Source organism: Lutjanus erythropterus, chromosome 13 (assembly GCF_056507025.1).
Source record: "Lutjanus erythropterus isolate fLutEry1 chromosome 13, fLutEry1.hap2, whole genome shotgun sequence".
Lineage (NCBI taxonomy): Eukaryota > Metazoa > Chordata > Actinopteri > Lutjaniformes > Lutjanidae > Lutjanus > Lutjanus erythropterus.
Window position 1 is genome coordinate 32,361,621 of NC_139329.1, and position 17,188 is coordinate 32,378,808.

The 17,188-nt window shown below is 39.0% G+C and overlaps 1 protein-coding gene across 1 annotated transcript; it reads left to right on the forward strand.

Moving 5' to 3' along the window:
• Positions 1–200: 200 nt before the first annotated feature.
• On the forward strand, positions 201–9,312 carry hsp90b1 (heat shock protein 90, beta (grp94), member 1). The gene is made up of 18 exons (XM_084733580.1): positions 201–359; positions 871–973; positions 1,305–1,446; positions 2,586–2,702; positions 2,814–3,145; positions 3,380–3,491; positions 3,622–3,750; positions 4,389–4,505; positions 4,608–4,745; positions 4,851–4,928; positions 5,056–5,121; positions 6,035–6,304; positions 6,419–6,664; positions 6,802–6,938; positions 7,056–7,134; positions 8,343–8,498; positions 8,817–8,924; positions 9,035–9,312. The coding sequence occupies exons 1-18, from the start codon at positions 311–313 to the stop codon at positions 9,062–9,064; spliced, it is 2,409 nt and encodes an 802-aa protein (XP_084589706.1). The 5' UTR covers positions 201–310; the 3' UTR covers positions 9,065–9,312.
• The last annotated feature ends 7,876 nt before the right edge of the window (positions 9,313–17,188 follow it).

Consider the following 17,188-nt stretch of genomic DNA (forward strand, 5'->3'; position numbering starts at 1 on the left):
TGAATTTCAGAAAAGGGACGTGCTGATTATTCATTGTCGGCCAATGGTGTCCAGCCACGATTTTGGGGTATTGACTTATGTTGACGAATCTGATTGGGCAACATGTACAGAAGTCTGCGCTGTGATTGGGCGAAGTATGTGCGTGGTGCGCAGCGATTGGTCGGTTGTCACGGGTTTAAGAGAGTGGGCTCTTTTGGTGGGAGCGTAGCCTGTCAGTCTGTCTTGTAAAGGCGCTGCTCCGTGCTCTGAGCTCCCCGGCTTTTGTTTCAGGAGCTGAAGATACACACCGTCAGTCCAGCGGTATCTCAAAATGAAACGAGTCTGGGCGATAGGGCTTCTCTTTGCACTCTTAGCCTTTGGTGAGTAGCAAAAATATATGTTATCTCGTCTCACTTTTTACTAGCTAACATTTTAGCTAACGTTAGCCAGTAAGCTAGCGTTAACTTGCTTCTGCTCATTCATGACCACAGTCCTCATATATTTGCATAGTTTTCGGGCTTAATTTAGCTAATGTCGTAATGTTGGCAGCATGATTGATGTAGCTTCAACACATTTCTAGGAGCAACACTATCCGTTATTCTTAATTGCCTTTCCAGAAGTTTCTAGCAAGAACACTGCTATTAAAGCTATCTGAAGCTAGCTAACATCACCATGAAAACCCGTTAATGTTGCGTAGATACATGTAAAAACATCCTGGTAAAGAAAAAGACTACCTAATACCACACCTTACTTATATGGTGATTTTGAGCACCTCTTCGCCGAGCTTCATCCTAAATTAAATCGTCTTAAACGCTGAACATTTCCTTCCCTAAAGACACTTGCAGTCATGTAGGATTTGTTGTAATTTAACCACTTTTTGTCCCTTGACAGCTTCTGTAAAGGCAGAGGATGAACTTGACGTCGATGGGACAGTAGAAGAGGACCTTGGTAAAAGCAGAGATGGCTCCAGAACAGATGATGAAGTGGTGCAGAGGTGGGTGTCGCTTTGAATATCTTTTCATATTGTCCCTGATGTTGAGTGAACTTATTCCTATCAGGAAAGGTCGACTAAACCTTAAGTTAACAGCACAAGGTCAACCTGACCAAGCTTGTGCACACAAACGCTCATAGCCAGTCTCAATTGTAGTGGTGGCAAAGCTCAGAGGTTTATTGCACGTCCCTCATTAAGACTTTAAGACTGGGGAATCGTGTGTGTCTCCCTGGAGGGGAGAACGGATTTGCATGTTGTTTATTGACTGCTGTGATTTGTTGTGCATGTCCCTGTTCTCACCTGAGTGTGTATGTGTTCATCTGTCTGTCCTCAGAGAGGAGGAGGCTATCCAGCTGGATGGATTGAATGCAGCTCAGATCAAGGAAATTAGAGAAAAATCAGAAAAACATGCCTTTCAGGCTGAAGTCAACCGTATGATGAAGCTGATTATCAACTCCCTCTACAAGAACAAGGAGGTAAGCAAGCATAAATTAGATTTTAAGGTACAATAATCAGTTTTGCTAAGTGATATCTATGGATTTACTTGTATGATATGTAGCAGCAGATTGAGGATTTAGCCCTGAAGTCTTTGAATGAGTCAGAGGTCAAGTGTCAATCGATGAATAGTGCAATAGAAGTGTTGCCTTATGAACTTTTACTTCAGACAGTAACTGTCAAAAACAACTTTTTCCATCTCACATAGTCTCCCTGGTCATTTTGGTACATCTTTACAATTTAATATAGTCTAAAACAACAGATAATGCCACAAATTAATGCAAGAAGAGTAAAACAATTTTCTGCCTGTGGACACAAAAAGCCACAACAGAGCACCTTGGAAAAAGTAACATTAGCATTAACCAAGATGTGTGGTATCCAGTTTTAACAAACATTCCAGCCACTCTCTATTTGAAATGATCAATTGTATCAGCTGCCACAGAATGAACAAACTGGTTAACATGCATTAAGATACACCTGCAGAACTTATTGTTTGAGGTGAGTCAGTGGGGTTGGTGATTTGGCTCAGACTGGGCAGGATAACTGTGGCCTGTGCCAACTGTAACACTTTGGTATCAATATGGTCACCATTATCAGGGATAACGTGGTTTTCAATACATCGTTCAGCTTTCAGACATATTGTAACATCCAGGATTAGCTTTTATATAGTTTTTTTTATATATATTTTGTAATCAGTCTGCACATTCATGTAGATGCACAGTGCACCCACACACTAAACTTGTTGCCAACTGTGAGTAGAATATTGTGAGTAAGTTACCAACTGGAGTGAATATTTTTTTTAAAGCTTTAACAATTTAGTTGGGAGTAAACATGGCTGTCCCAAGTTGTGTTTACTTTGTTGTTTTAGTGGCCTGATTATCAGGACATGAGAGCTTGCCCTTGGAGGGAGGGCCTGTCCAGCCTATCAGTTTAAAACGCATTGATTCCTGTGCAGCCATGATCTGGGTTTAGTACATAATATTTCCATACATGATGAGCAGTAAAAATTCAGAGCTTAAGCAGCATAAGCCCAGTCCTGGTGCCACCAGTGATGATATGACTGGCAGATATCTTTAGGAAGGGCTGAACTAATGATCAAATGACTGTTTATCTTTTCCAGATCTTCCTCAGGGAGCTCATCTCCAATGCCTCAGATGCCCTGGATAAGATCCGCCTGTTGTCTCTGACCAATGAGGAAGCAATGGCCTCCAATGAAGAGCTGACAATCAAAATAAAAGTATGCACAAGAAATAGAGGAGGGGAGGGGGTTACATTTACTGTATGTTGCAGTCTTTATTCACATGTCCTTGCTCTGTTGGTAACTCTACTGTATGGGTCCTTTCCCCAGTCTGATAAGGAGAAGAACATGCTCCACATCACTGACACCGGTGTCGGAATGACCAAAGAGGAGCTGGTGAAGAACTTGGGCACAATCGCAAAATCTGGCACCAGCGAGTTCCTCAACAAGATGACAGAGATGCAGTCTGAGGGACAGTCGACCTCAGAGCTGATTGGCCAGTTCGGTGTGGGTTTCTACTCTGCTTTCCTCGTCGCCGACAAAGTCATCGTGACGTCCAAACACAACAATGACACTCAGCACATCTGGGAGTCTGACTCGAATCAGTTCTCTGTCATTGAGGACCCCCGTGGGGACACCCTGGGCAGAGGAACCACCATCACGTGGGTTTACATTTTGTTTTTTTTCACCTTAAGATCACCTATCCATTTTAGCTTCTTTTATAGTGCTATGCTCAACAGCTGTTACTGTAGGCTTAATGTTCTTCACACTTTTCATTCTTCTCTAACACCTACACAAGTGGACCTTGAACACTGTTTCTGTTACGACTTAACTCTCAAATGTTAGAATAGTATTCACTTTGTAATTAAGTCTACTCTATAATCTTCCAACCTCAGACTGGTCCTGAAAGAAGAGGCCTCAGACTATCTGGAGCTGGAGACCATCAAAAACCTCGTCAGAAAATACTCTCAGTTCATCAACTTCCCAATCTACGTTTGGGCCAGCAAGGTGATTTCTTAACACACTTCCTTCCTCACTGTGACTCAAACTTGATCCCAGTACGAGTTGTATAACGAAACTGTTAAATATGGAAATTAACAAATGGCCGTTGCATCATTCCTTCCGCTCAACATGCCAGACTGAGACAGTTGAAGAGCCCATTGATGAAGATGCTGAGGCAGCAGAGGAACCAGAGAAGGAGGCTGCTGAAGACGAGGCAGAGGTCGAGGAAGAGGAGGAGGACAAAGACAAGCCAAAGACAAAGAAGGTAGGAAGTTCATAGAGGGGTGGACAAAATGAATATTGTGATAACTATCAAATTTATCTTTTTTAAATAATTGCAATATTTTTTATTCATAGAGTAACAAGAGTGATTTTTTTTTTCTCCAAAAATAATATGCATTCAGGAATTAAAGATCTCAAGCTGTGGAAAAGCTTGGAAACTTATCGACCTATATCAGGGATTTCACAACATTAAATTAAAATAATCTCAATTTTAAGACTGAAAATAAATTTTGACAGGTCAAAAGTTAACATTGGTTATGAAGTGCTATGACTCGCATGCACACAGTTCTGTGTAGTAATGTTCAGTTGAATGTTGTAATTCTAGGACACAGATTTTTCTTCATATCCTTTGCATTTTTATTTGCCCGTATGGTCGTGAAATGTGTCTTAAATTGCATTTATCATTGCCTTAAAACGGCCTTAAAATTAATTTGTTGAAACCTCCAGAAAAGTTGCAATTTTTAATAACATTTTTACTTTAAATAATGATAAGAGAGACTGTAAAAAATATTATTTGTGCTATTTTATTTGGTCTATAAGGCCTACAGTCTTTGGTCTGATTGTTGGTAAAATGAATATTTTTGGGCCATTTTTGCAAATGTGTTGTTGTGTTTGTTGTAGGTTGAGAAGACTGTGTGGGACTGGGAACTGATGAACGATATCAAGCCCATCTGGCAGCGACCAGCTAAGGAGGTTGAGGAGGATGAGTACAAGGCTTTCTACAAAACCTTCTCTAAGGTAGGCACCTTTACAGCAGCACTTCATGCAACAGTGTGTGCCTTCCTCGCAGGCTCGTGAGGTTTTAACTTGACTAATTCACACCATGTTTCTCTCTAACAGGACAGCGATGACCCTCTGGCTCACATCCACTTCATGGCTGAGGGTGAGGTTACCTTCAAGTCCATCCTGTTTGTGCCCACTTCAGCTCCCCGCGGCCTGTTTGACGAGTACGGCTCCAAAAAGAACGACTACATCAAGGTATGTTGCACAAGTAGTGTACAGTTGAAGTAAATATATTGTTATTGGATGATATTTTGGAGTTCTATGACCTCAGTTTCTAAATTAACATCTCTTTTGTCACAGCTGTTTGTGAGGAGAGTTTTCATCACAGATGACTTCAACGACATGATGCCCAAATACCTGAACTTCATCAAGGGAGTGGTGAGTGATTTTTCTAACGCTAATGGAGACACAGTCATGTGCTAATATGGGCTGTTCAGTGTTTGTTCAGATAAAACCTAAAACCTACTGTGATTGAAGGATTTTTTTTTTTTTTTTTTTGTGCTAGGTTGACTCTGATGACCTTCCTCTGAACGTATCCAGAGAGACTCTGCAGCAACACAAACTGCTCAAGGTGAGCTTCACATCTAACATGAATACAATAGCATCCAGATGCCAGTTATTTTTCATTTATCCCCAAATGACTCTTGAGCTTTTGTATTTTAACATTTTATTCATCACTGAAGCTCTATTTGTACAGGACTAGTATTACCTTGGGAATTCTTGTAATTTGTAAGAGATGCAGAGATCATCTGTCATCTTTAAAACATGGAAATTTGCCATGTCTGTAATTGGTAAAAAGTAAAAACTCCCCCACAAATTTTCTACCATATTTCATACATCTGTTTTCTTTTGTCAGACAACAGAATTGGCATGAAATTTGATCGCTGCACATATGTCGTCAACAGCTGTGCTGTGAGATAAATTGATGTATAAAATGAATGATGATGGTTGGGAGCAACAAAAGGTTGTCATATTCAAGTACTGAAGCAAAGCATCTGTTTCTTGATCGAAATGAGTTGCAAATGTCTATTTTTGCTTGTAAAACATGCAGAAAGTGGGCAAAACAAGTACAAATTATATTATTAATGTGGCTGCTGGAGAGCAGATGTTCCACTTCTGAAATGTTGATGATGGCAGAGGCTTGACATCATATCCAGGCGATAATATCAGTAAATTATGGTAAAATGCAGACAGTGAATGCACCACACAGATGTGGGGTTGTATTTTCTAAATCGCATGAGGTTCCCTGGTAATACTTGCCCTATGAGGAAAGAGTTTTAGTTGTGTCTTGGTTATACAGACTCTATGAAGACTTTCTAATCAGAGGCAAAATATTATTGATAAACAAGTAGGAAAGCTATCCTGTCATATAGCGCGTTTCAAAACATGACTCAAAGAGAGATGGATGCCAAAGTTATAAAGTAAGAACAATGGTCAGGACAAATTAATAATAAACCTAAAGTAAAGCTGTTCTCCTTGTTCAGGTTATTCGCAAGAAGCTGGTGCGTAAGACTTTGGACATGATCAAGAAGATTGCAGAGGAGCAGTACAACGACAAGTTCTGGAAGGAGTTTGGAACCAACATCAAGCTGGGTGTCATTGAGGATCACTCCAACAGGACCCGTCTGGCCAAACTGCTGCGCTTCCAGACCTCCAACAGCGACACAAAACTGGCCAGTCTGGAGGAGTATGTGGAGCGCATGAAGGAGAAGCAGGACAAGATCTACTTTATGGCCGGTACCAGCAGGAAGGAGGTGAGTGGACATATTCGCATTGTTTGGTCATGTGAAATACTCAGTTGTGTTAAAGTTTTTCAAGTTGTATGAAATAGCCTAATATTGATTGTCTGTCATGTTTGCGCTCTGCAGGCTGAGTCTTCTCCCTTCGTGGAGCGGCTGCTGAAGAAGGGGTACGAGGTGATCTACCTGACAGAGCCAGTGGATGAGTACTGCATCCAGGCACTGCCCGAGTTTGATGGAAAGCGCTTCCAGAACGTGGCAAAGGAGGGAGTCAAATTTGACGAGAGTGAAAAGGCTAAGGAGAAGAGGGAGGCCCTGGAGAAGGAGTACGAGCCTCTCACCACTTGGCTGAAGGACAAGGCCCTGAAGGAAAAGGTAGAGCGCCAGTCATTTTTTAATATTCATGACATGGGAAATAAACACCAGCCACAGAGTTGATACTGTCTGTCTTCAGCTGCTCAGTTGCATCTATTCCAGCAGTCATTATTGACACGATGCTGTCTCTCCTGCAGATTGAGAAGGCTGTCCTCTCTCAGAGGCTCACCAATTCACCCTGCGCTCTGGTTGCCAGTCAGTACGGCTGGTCAGGAAACATGGAGAGGATCATGAAGGCACAGGCTTACCAGACAGGAAAAGACATTTCCACAAAGTGAGTAACGTTCCTGTGCTTTGCAGCAATCTTGATGCTCATTATCACGGTTGTAAAATGCAAATGAAGACCATGCTGTGGCCTGCCTGACTGCATTGCCTCTTCTCTCTTCCTCAGTTATTATGCCAGCCAGAAGAAAACATTAGAAATCAACCCCAAACATCCCCTCATCAAGAAGATGCTTGACAGAGTCAATGTGAGTCTGACCACTGTCACTGCAATGTATTTGTACCATTTTAATGAGGTTATTGTTTTCCAGTCCTGGAAAATTAGTGAACATATTAAATGTCCTGTGTTGTGGGGAAATATTTCAACAGTACTTTTTTTTAACTTTATTAAACATCTGAAGACATATTGCTGCATTGTTAATGTAAAATGAACCATGACGTGACATGAAAAGCTTCACTTTTGCAGCAGTAGCTCACAGTGGGGGTGATTAGTGTTGTTAAATTAAGAATAAAGGGGCTAAATTATGGTGTGGAAAAACTGAAAGTTGGAGTTGAGTTTGCAAGGATTATTAACCGCCACTGACTCTTACAATCGTACATTATGTATGCAAAGTTCAGTCTAGACTTGTCAGAAGGCGAAATTGTTGGCTACTGTTTGTGTTATTCGTGCTCAGGCAGCAGTGGTTTATATAATTCATAAGGAAAAAAAGGCATTCAGGTTATAAATCAATAATACATTTTATTTACATAACCTGCCAAGCATAGCGCTGAAAGGGCTGTCCAAAAGAAACCAAATAAAAGTAACTGAATACCAAAATATTAAAATATAATATTAAACATTAAAAGAAGGCAAGAAATGGGGGGGGGGGGGGGGGGGGGGGGGGGGGGGCGGGGGGAGCTGTGGCTCAGGTGGTAGAGGGGATTGCAGGGTAGGCAGTATGATCCCCACCTCCCCCGGGCCCCATGTCAGTGCATCCTTGGGCAGGACACTGCACCCCAGTTTGCTCCAAGACCACTGGGGTTGCACAGGCCAGTGCATTTCCAAATTGGCAGTCCCAAGCCTGGATAAATGGGGAGGGTTGTATCTGGAAGGGCCTCCGGCATTAAATAAAGCCTATGACAAACCAAATCTGCAGAGACATAGCGGGTTGGGCGATGCCTGGTCTGCCAGTGAGCAGATGATCTGCTGTGAGGACAAAGACGAAGACATGAAATAAAACATCACTAAGAAGAGACATCTCAAGTTTATGCCCATATGCTAAATGTCTCTGAGTCGGGAAGATGGTGCAAATTCTAAGTTTAAATCAGACTTCCACAGACTTTACCAAAAGTAATAATGTCAGCAATAATCAGCATTAATATGACAATGTGTAAATGATTTCAGTGAATATTTTTTTAAGCAAAATATCCAGTTGGAGCAGACAGCTGAACAGTTTGCTTTCTTGATGTTTTTCAGGCTGATGCTGAGGACCAGACTGCATCAGATCTGGCTGTGGTTCTGTTTGAGACGGCCACGCTGCGCTCAGGCTACCAGCTGGCTGACACCAAGGCTTATGGGGACAGGATAGAGCGCATGCTCCGACTAAGCATGAACATAGACCTGGACGAACAGGCAAGTCTCTGTCAGCTGCCACGTACTGTATTAATTTAGAAACATTTGCATAGAAAATGTTCTCAGTTTCAGTGTGCATGTGTCGAATCATATCTCCTCTTCCGCAGCCAGTGAGCACATTCTTATCTGACTTCATTAAACTGTTTTTGCATCAGAGATGGTTCCATTTTCCTGTTTTTGTTGTATTTTCTCTGTTAACATTTCAATCAGCCATACTTCTGTCAGGTTACCCTTTTTGTCATTTTTTTTGTGTGTTTGCTCAGCGATGGTTGAACATTGTGGGTGTGTTATGTTAAAAATGCTGTGACTGTTGTACAGATTGAAGAAGAGCCAGAGGAGGAGCCAGCAGAGGAGGATTCTGAAGATAAAGAGGACGACTCTGAGGATAAAGAGGAAATTATGGATGATGAAGACGATGATGAAACGGTGAGAACGCTGAACATGTTGTGGCATCTTAAGTGTTAAAAGAATTCTGTATTTAATCTTCTGGCTGTTTCTTAATGCCTTTTTTTTTTTTTAATTTTCCCCCCTCACAGACAAAACAAACAGACAAAGACGAACTGTGAAGCACTGAATTGAAGCGCATGTAACAACGGAGCTGGACGTGGATTTGAGTCGTGTTCCAGCACCACCGTGGTCGACATTGTCCTGGGTCGGGGTCCCTGGGTTGGGGTTTTTTAAGGCGAGCATTTGTTTGTTTTTGTTTTTTTTATTACATTCCTCATGACTGTAAATTTGTTAATATTTAACTGACCTGTTTATGGGAAGATGCGATCCTGTCTCTTGATCGAATAAATGTTTCCTGGAAAAAGGACGGACGGTGTCTGTCTGGTGTTGTGACACGCATCAATGTTAACAATTAGAGATGTTAATGAGATGTTTTTGGAAGTAAAGAGGCAATAAGGATCTTATAATTAAACAGACGGTGGTGTTGGTGTGTGAATAACAGATGACAAGGGATAGACACTTGACGGAAAAGGCTTTTAGCCAACTGAAATTTGCACTTATGCAAATGCATGTCATGTTTGCTGGCAGCCGTTTGGCAGGTACAAAGAACTATCTGTCCATCAGTGCTTTGAATTTGTAAATAAAACGTAAGGCAACCAAAAATAACATTCAGATCAGAAAATTAATGCCAGTGGAGCACGACAAAATACAAAAGCTTAAAGCAATTTGAGCTTCTTCTAATGGGTCGGCAGCCTTTCCTGCCCAAAAAAAAAAAAAAAATCTGGAGCCACAACCACAACTATAAAATGAGCTGAGGAAATATAAGTTTAATAAATTAAAATGTTGAAGAAAACAACTTACTTCCATATAATCAAAGCATCAGAGAGAGGGACAATTGAGATGCATGTGACTGGAGCAGCAGGTTGCCGACCACGGTGTTACACCAACTCAGCCGTTTCAACAGAGTTTGGCTTTTTACTTTTAAAGTATTTTTACTTAGCATATCTCTGAGAAGTACACACTGAATTTCAATACCCTCCTGAGCTTAAACATCCTTTTCACATGTCTCAGCAGAAACCTTGAACCAAAACAACTCCGTCAAATTTCTAGTTTTTCAGTTTCATTGAAACTTGAGAAATAGTCTCTGTAGCTTCTTCAAACTACAATAAACGAATATTTAGGGACTCCAGTCTATTGCTCCATCCACTGTCTATGACCCTGATGGAGAACAAATTCAGCCTTGGTGTGTCTGCACTGTATATGTGGTTCATTATTACCCACGGTGCCGTGCTACTACTGGCTGTCTTCACCTGTCTCACTGCAACTGAAACTAACTTAGACAGTTATTTGTCAGTAGAGACAGAAGATTCGAGGTTTTGACTTTCGTTCCTTTTTGTCCGGCTGTGAAATATTGTCTTCCTGCTTTTCTGTTTTTCAGCATCACAGATTCAAGTAAGAAAACATCCAAACTTTGATAAAAGAAACAAGGTTCTTTTATCCTCCAGCAAAATGCAGCTGAATCAGGTGCTATATGTCTATGTATATGTATAGGTAAAGTCAACCTGGACCAAATTGTCCACAGATCGTTGGTTGAACAGGGTTTCAAATCTATTGGCTAATCAGGAGTCCAAACATTTTAGCCTGAGTGTGGGTCAGCCACACACAAATTCCAACATAAATAAACTGAATGTTGTGTCGTCAATTTGTTCTGAATGAGAGAAAAAAGTCTTAAGGAATCAAACGAAGGGAAAGTTTTAAAAATCGCCTAAATATCATCCCACCAAAATGTCCTTTTTCAAATACAGGTCAGGAAAAAAATGGATGAGCTTTACAGAAATTATTTCAATCAACATCACAATATTAGCAACAACTCAACTCAGCTGGCGCTGATTCATAAACATTTTGGCATTGGTTCACACAGATTTAGAACAGCATTATTTAAATATAATTTAAAATGCCATTTTTCTATCACTGACTGCCAAATTGGCACTAATTATCATAAATGTTAGTGATAATGAACATAATCTTCTAAAAATAAAAAAAGAAAATCTTGTTCTCATAAAGATGTTGCAACAAAACAAACCCATCAGATCATTTTGACCCATTTATGTATCTAAAGGTTAAGAATCTCCTTTTGCACATTCACTGTACTGCATCCAACTCCGTGTCTTTGTTTCTGGTGGCTTGTGGACAGCAATGAACCCTTTGTGTGGACAGAAAATATTTATAATCTATATACATTTTTTGGGGAGGCAATGAGAAATTGTGGCATTGCAGATTTCAGTATTTTTCAATAATTTCCCCCTCTCAGAAAAGACTTTATTTTTGTTATAAATGTAAAATTATGAGACTAGAAGAGTTTAAAGAGTTTATGTTGCAATTTGTGTGAAGTCATGCGGTATAATGCCTGAGCAACAAGTACAAGAGTGTAAATATAAACAGAAGATTTCCTGGCCTGTTTCTGACATTGTGTTGAAGAACTGTATTTATCGTGTTTATACTTGGACTGGTAGCTTTGTTACTCTATGAGAGGTCAGTGTGCTGCTGGGATGATGTTAGGGGGTGTGGCACCTGGACACTGATTGTGGACACTCCCACCCCTGGACTCATTATCCAATAGATTTGAAGCCCTGCTCAACCAATGAGCTGCTGACAGTTTGCACACCTGGACTTGATTGACTCTAAGTTGTCTGTCTCAGGCTGCTGACTCTGATGAAGACAAAGTAGTGTTGAAATGTTTGTCTGTTTGCACAATTTAAATCTGTCAGTCAATCTGTGCGCTGCTGTCCACTTGATTCTCTGAAACTCTGCTTTAAGAAAAAACAAACAAACAGGAAATCCCAACACCTCTAATCAACTGGACAAGACTGATCACCTGTGTTTTTTGGACGGCACCTCCAGAGGGAGAGATCCTACTGGTAAGTCTTGATGTACAGTCTGCATGTCTTCACTGGACAGTTTAACTGAGTTGTTGCAGTTCAATGATACTGCTTTCATTTATCAAAAGTGAACAAAATCAATACTGAGTTCAATAGAGAGGCAGTTTGTCCAGGTAAGAGTCCCTCAGTCTGACAGAATTATTGGATGCCGTAGTTTTAATGTTATTACTGTTGTTTGTCAGTCACAAAAAGGGTGCATGAATCCAAAAAATCAGCTTTTATAGTAGAAACACAAAGGCCAGTAATGTGCCAACAGTACAGCATCAACACAAAGTGAGCAGGAAGTTTATTTAACTCATAAAGTCCAAGAGTATTTGTTGTCTCTAAATTGTCCTGACTTCAGTGGAAACTGCACGGTTGACATTTCTTATCAGTAGCGTTTGTGTGTGGTTTGGTAACTCTGAAATCTGATAAGACCAGATTGTATCGGTTTATCTTAATCTGTAGTGGAAACTTCAAAGGCATTAAGGAAGCTGGGCCCAGGTTTATCTTCCTTTAAGAAACATCTTTGCTACTAAGCACAATAAGAAACCGAAAAAGACTTGTCAGGGCTCCGCAGTAAGACTTGCCCAGATCAGGAAAAATGCCAAGTGGTAAAAATGAATTAAACTAAACTATTTTGATGATCAGTTAATCCTTGAAGTACTTTTTTTCATGCAAAATGGCACCCAAAAATGCTGCTTTCAGCCTCTCCAATATGGACATTTCCACTTTTCTCTGTTTATTATAATATTAAACTCACTATCTTTGGGTTTTAGACTGATGGAACGAGACATTTAAAGACATCACCTTGAATTTAAATAGCGAAAAATTTCCACCCTGTTTTTCAGACATTTTATAGATGTTGCAGCCCTACATTAAATGTGACAATTAACTTTAGTCTTTGTTATTTGATTACCTCTAATAAATTAACCAATTTGCACAGGGGCAAGTAAAAATTGACTTTGGACAAGTAGATTTCTGAACCACTTACCCCACCAGGCAAGTGGGGGGGGCATGACTGTTGGACCCTGGTAGGTTGTAAATATTATTTTACTGTTTTTAAAAAATGTGTGAAATATAATCTACATGCAAAGTAAAATATAATTTTAATTATGCTTATAATTCCACTCATTTTTTAAATGTATAATACTAAAAAGAAAATAACAACAAAATTATTGTGCAACCAAGTGAAATTTCACAAATTTTAATATTTACCAATACTACATATATTTAAAAAACACTTTATAGGAGATTTTGTTCAGCAGACAATAAGACATTAACATAGAACAAGAAGCAAAGAACAAAACCAACAACATTCAAAACAAACAAAAATAAAACATGTGCATCTCAGTGTATTTATGCACAGACCTCCTTGGTTCCAGGAAGGTAAAGTATTCACAGTTTATTAACGTGTTCCAGGTTTTGTAAAGGAGCCGCTGAGGATGCATTTTTTTGCAGTTTGATGTTCTGCATCACATCTTTGATCCACTGGTTGAGTCTAAATAAAACAACAATCCAGCTAATAGAGAATAAAAGGCACTGACCCTCTGTAGATGTGCAGGGAGACTGGAGTCATTTGAAACTGAGAATATATTAAAAACATCAATAGTATGAGAAGGAATAGTATTACTGCCTGGGATATTGTGTCAAAAAGGATATAATACTGTATATTTTTCTCTTATGCCACATATACCATGAAAATGTAAACCCTCGTTGGAAATAATTTTGACCACTTCTCCGCTGCATTAAACTAATTTCTTGTTTCCCATGATAAGTCTCTAATGGAACAGCTGATGTTCCTGCAGCACACTGTGATAAGGTTGCAGGAAATGGATGAGAGGGGTGTTACCACTGTTTAATGGAGGATCTGGACTAAATTGAAGAGGAAATATCATTATGTCATGTATTTTAAAGATGCAATTCCAAATTGTGTCCAGTAGGTGGCACAATCCCCCACATCTTGAGAACAAGAATGGCACCACTGGATGCTTTTAAAAGGTACATCTGGCTAAAAAGTAATGCCATCTGATACACAAGTCCTGCATTAACTCCTACTTACACAAAAGTTAAGATGTTCAGTTTTTGTTGAGGTGTTACTTCAACCGTATTAATCAATTTGGGGACATTTTGCACCTTTTAAACGTAGTGACATCCCTGCTTTTCACTGTCCATTATGTGTAATTGCACTTTTTGTATGCTTTTGTACAGTTATGGCTACACCCTCTCTCCACCACCTCCATACACTCATAGTGCATTTCATTTGCCCGAAAGGAGACTAAATGCACAATAAACAAAGTTAAAGATGAAGCTGACTGATATTTTTCTTTTTCAAATTTTCTATTATGATCAAATCATTATTGGGAAATCACAATAATCACATTTATATCACGCTGGGTGACTGCGGGTCCTTAAAAACTCTTATGCACATTACTAATACAAGGCATTAAAAAAGTATTAAATAGTCTTACATTCTGTTTGGGAAGGTATTAAGTATTTGTTTACTGAATGCTGTAATTGTGGTCTAAAATGACTTTAATTCAAATTTTATCCTGTTAACTTTCATGTTGCCCTACTTATAATTTTGAACTGACAATTTACATATTTAGTCAGAAGAGCACATCCATATTTTCACATTTGATGTTTAGATTTAAGGCAAAATTCTAGTCAGTCAATATTCAAACTAACCCTGTTTCTTTCCTTGTTGTTCCAACTTACAAAAATACTATAAAAGAGACAACCCACTCAAGGATCCCTGCTGGCCACTGACCTTGTGTATTTTATCTGTTGCCAACTAATCTTCAAATACAGTAGATTGACTGCCTCCTGTTCCACTGTGTAAACCCTGAGCCTTATTCGAAATGTCAACGGAGGCCAATTCCTGCTCATATTCACAGTAAACCACCATATTGCATCCTATAAGGACGTTTCAGCCCTCCTTTGCATTTTGAAGTGTAATACTTCCACAGCTGCAGGCTCCATTGGTCTGTTAAGAAGCATTAAGCTTCTTCAGGATGTACGCTCCAGAGAGCAGGACTCGCGCAGGCCGCTCCTTCTCTGCTAACAGCTGTCTCTTCTCACAGCAGAGACCAGGATGCGGTTGAACCGGACACGTCCCAGTAAAGTCCCTCTGCTGGACGGCTTCCCAGCCTGCAGTCCCGGACGAGGCGTGAGATTTAAGCAGCGCCAGTGTTGCATTACAGGTCAGTCCGCGGACGTGCTCCCATGTTTCCCCTGAGTGAGAAAACATTGTGCCTTCTTAACACAGAGTGACAGATATGGGCCACAGCAGGGGGAGGGGGGTCTCATAGTGGAGCCACCGAGGCACAGAGGGTGAACAACCACGGCAGATGATGGCTGCATGATCTTTTGGTAAATGTTTTTTTTTTTTTTTTTTTTTACTCGAGTGATTCCCCGCTGCTGTTGACCAGTAGAATGATTCCCTCATCTGTCTTTGACCTCTGACCTCTACCATCAAACTCCAACGCGACATGATCATCGCCACAGTTGGGTAGTAATGGATTACATCTAATTTGGATTACATTTAGATTATAATAGATTTACATTGTCATTTATTATTTGATAACATTTTTATTGCATCTGTGTGCAATGTGGCAGTTTTAATAAAACTTATTTTCATGATAACCGGTGCTATATAAACATAAAAACCACGTTTGAAATAAGTTTCTGCTCTGAGGTTGCCAGTTTTGTTAACCCTCTATGGTACACATTATGATGCCAGTGAGGGAAAAAATGTTTGGAGTGTTTTTATGTCTCAAAATAGACTAAATAAACATAATCTGAAGAAATTTTATTTTTATTTTTATTTTTGGAAGTTTTTGGGGTTCGTTGCCTGTAGGCAACATTGTACCATAATGATGCATAAGTGAAAAAGAACGTTCCTTTTCCAATTTGAACATTGTTTATTTCATAAACATATGCAAAAATGTTCAAAAACATCAAGAAGTCACAATTCATTTTAAATTTTAAATTTAAAAGAATTATAAAAATAATTTATATATATATGTATGTATGTATGTATGTATGGTCGTATGTATGTATGCTCATATGTATGTATGTATGTATGTATGTATGGTCATATGTATGCATGTATGGTCATAAGTATGTATGTATGTATGTATGGTCATATGTATGCATGTATGTTCATTTGTATGTATGTATGTATGTATGGTCATATGTATGTATGTATGCATGGTCATATGTATATATGGTCATATGTATGTATGTATGTATGTATGGTCATATGTATGTTTGTATGCATGGTCATATGTTTGGCCATATGTATGAATGTATGCTCATATGTATGTATGTATGTATGTATGTATGTATGTATGGTCACATGTATGTATGTATGTATGCATGGTCGTATGTATGTATGTATGTATGCATGTATGCTCATATGTATGTATGTATGTATGTATGTATGTATGGTCATATCCCTCTATGGTACACATTATGATGCCAGTGAGGGAAATGTGTTTTTATGTCTCAAAATAGACTGACTAAACATAATCTGAAGAAATTTTATTTTTATTTTTGGAAGTTTTTGGGGTTCGTTGCCTGTAGGCAAGATTGTACCATAATGATGCATAAGTGAAAAAGAACGTTCCTTTTCCAATTTGAACATTGTTTATTTCATAAACATATGCAAAAATATTCAAAAACATCAAGAAGTCACAATTCATTTTAAATTTTAAATTTAAAAGAATTATAAAAAGAATTTATATATGTATGTATGTATGTATGGTCATATATATGTATGTATGTATGCATGTATGTATGTATGTATGTATGGTCGTATGTATGTATGGTCATATGTATGTATGTATGTATGTATGTATGGTCATATGTATGCATGTATGGTCATAAGTATGTATGTATGTATGTATGTATGGTCATATGTATGTATGTATGCATGGTCATATGTATATATGGTCGTATGTATGTATGGTCATATGTATGTATGTATGTATGTATGTATGGTCATATATATGTATGTATGTATGTATGTATGGTCATATGTATGCATGTATGGTCATATGTATGTATGTATGTATGTATGTATGGTCATATGTATGTATGTATGTATGTATGGTCATATGTATGTATGTATGTATGTATGGTCATATGTATGTATGTATGTATGGTCATATGTATGTATGTATGTATGTATTGTCATATGTATGCATGTATGGTCACATGTATGTATGTATGCATGTATGGTCTTATGTATGTATGTATGTATGGTCATATGTATGTATATATGTATGCATGGTCATATGTTTGGCCATATGTATGAATGTA

Coding starts and splice junctions, on each gene's coding strand:
- hsp90b1 (XM_084733580.1), top strand. CDS start 311: ATGAAACGAGTCTGGGCGATAGGGCTTCTCTTTGCACTCTTAGCCTTT. Junction 2,703..2,813: donor AGCTGACAATCAAAATAAAA/GTATGCACAAGA, acceptor TCCTTTCCCCAG/TCTGATAAGGAGAAGAACAT. Junction 3,146..3,379: donor GGCAGAGGAACCACCATCAC/GTGGGTTTACAT, acceptor TTCCAACCTCAG/ACTGGTCCTGAAAGAAGAGG.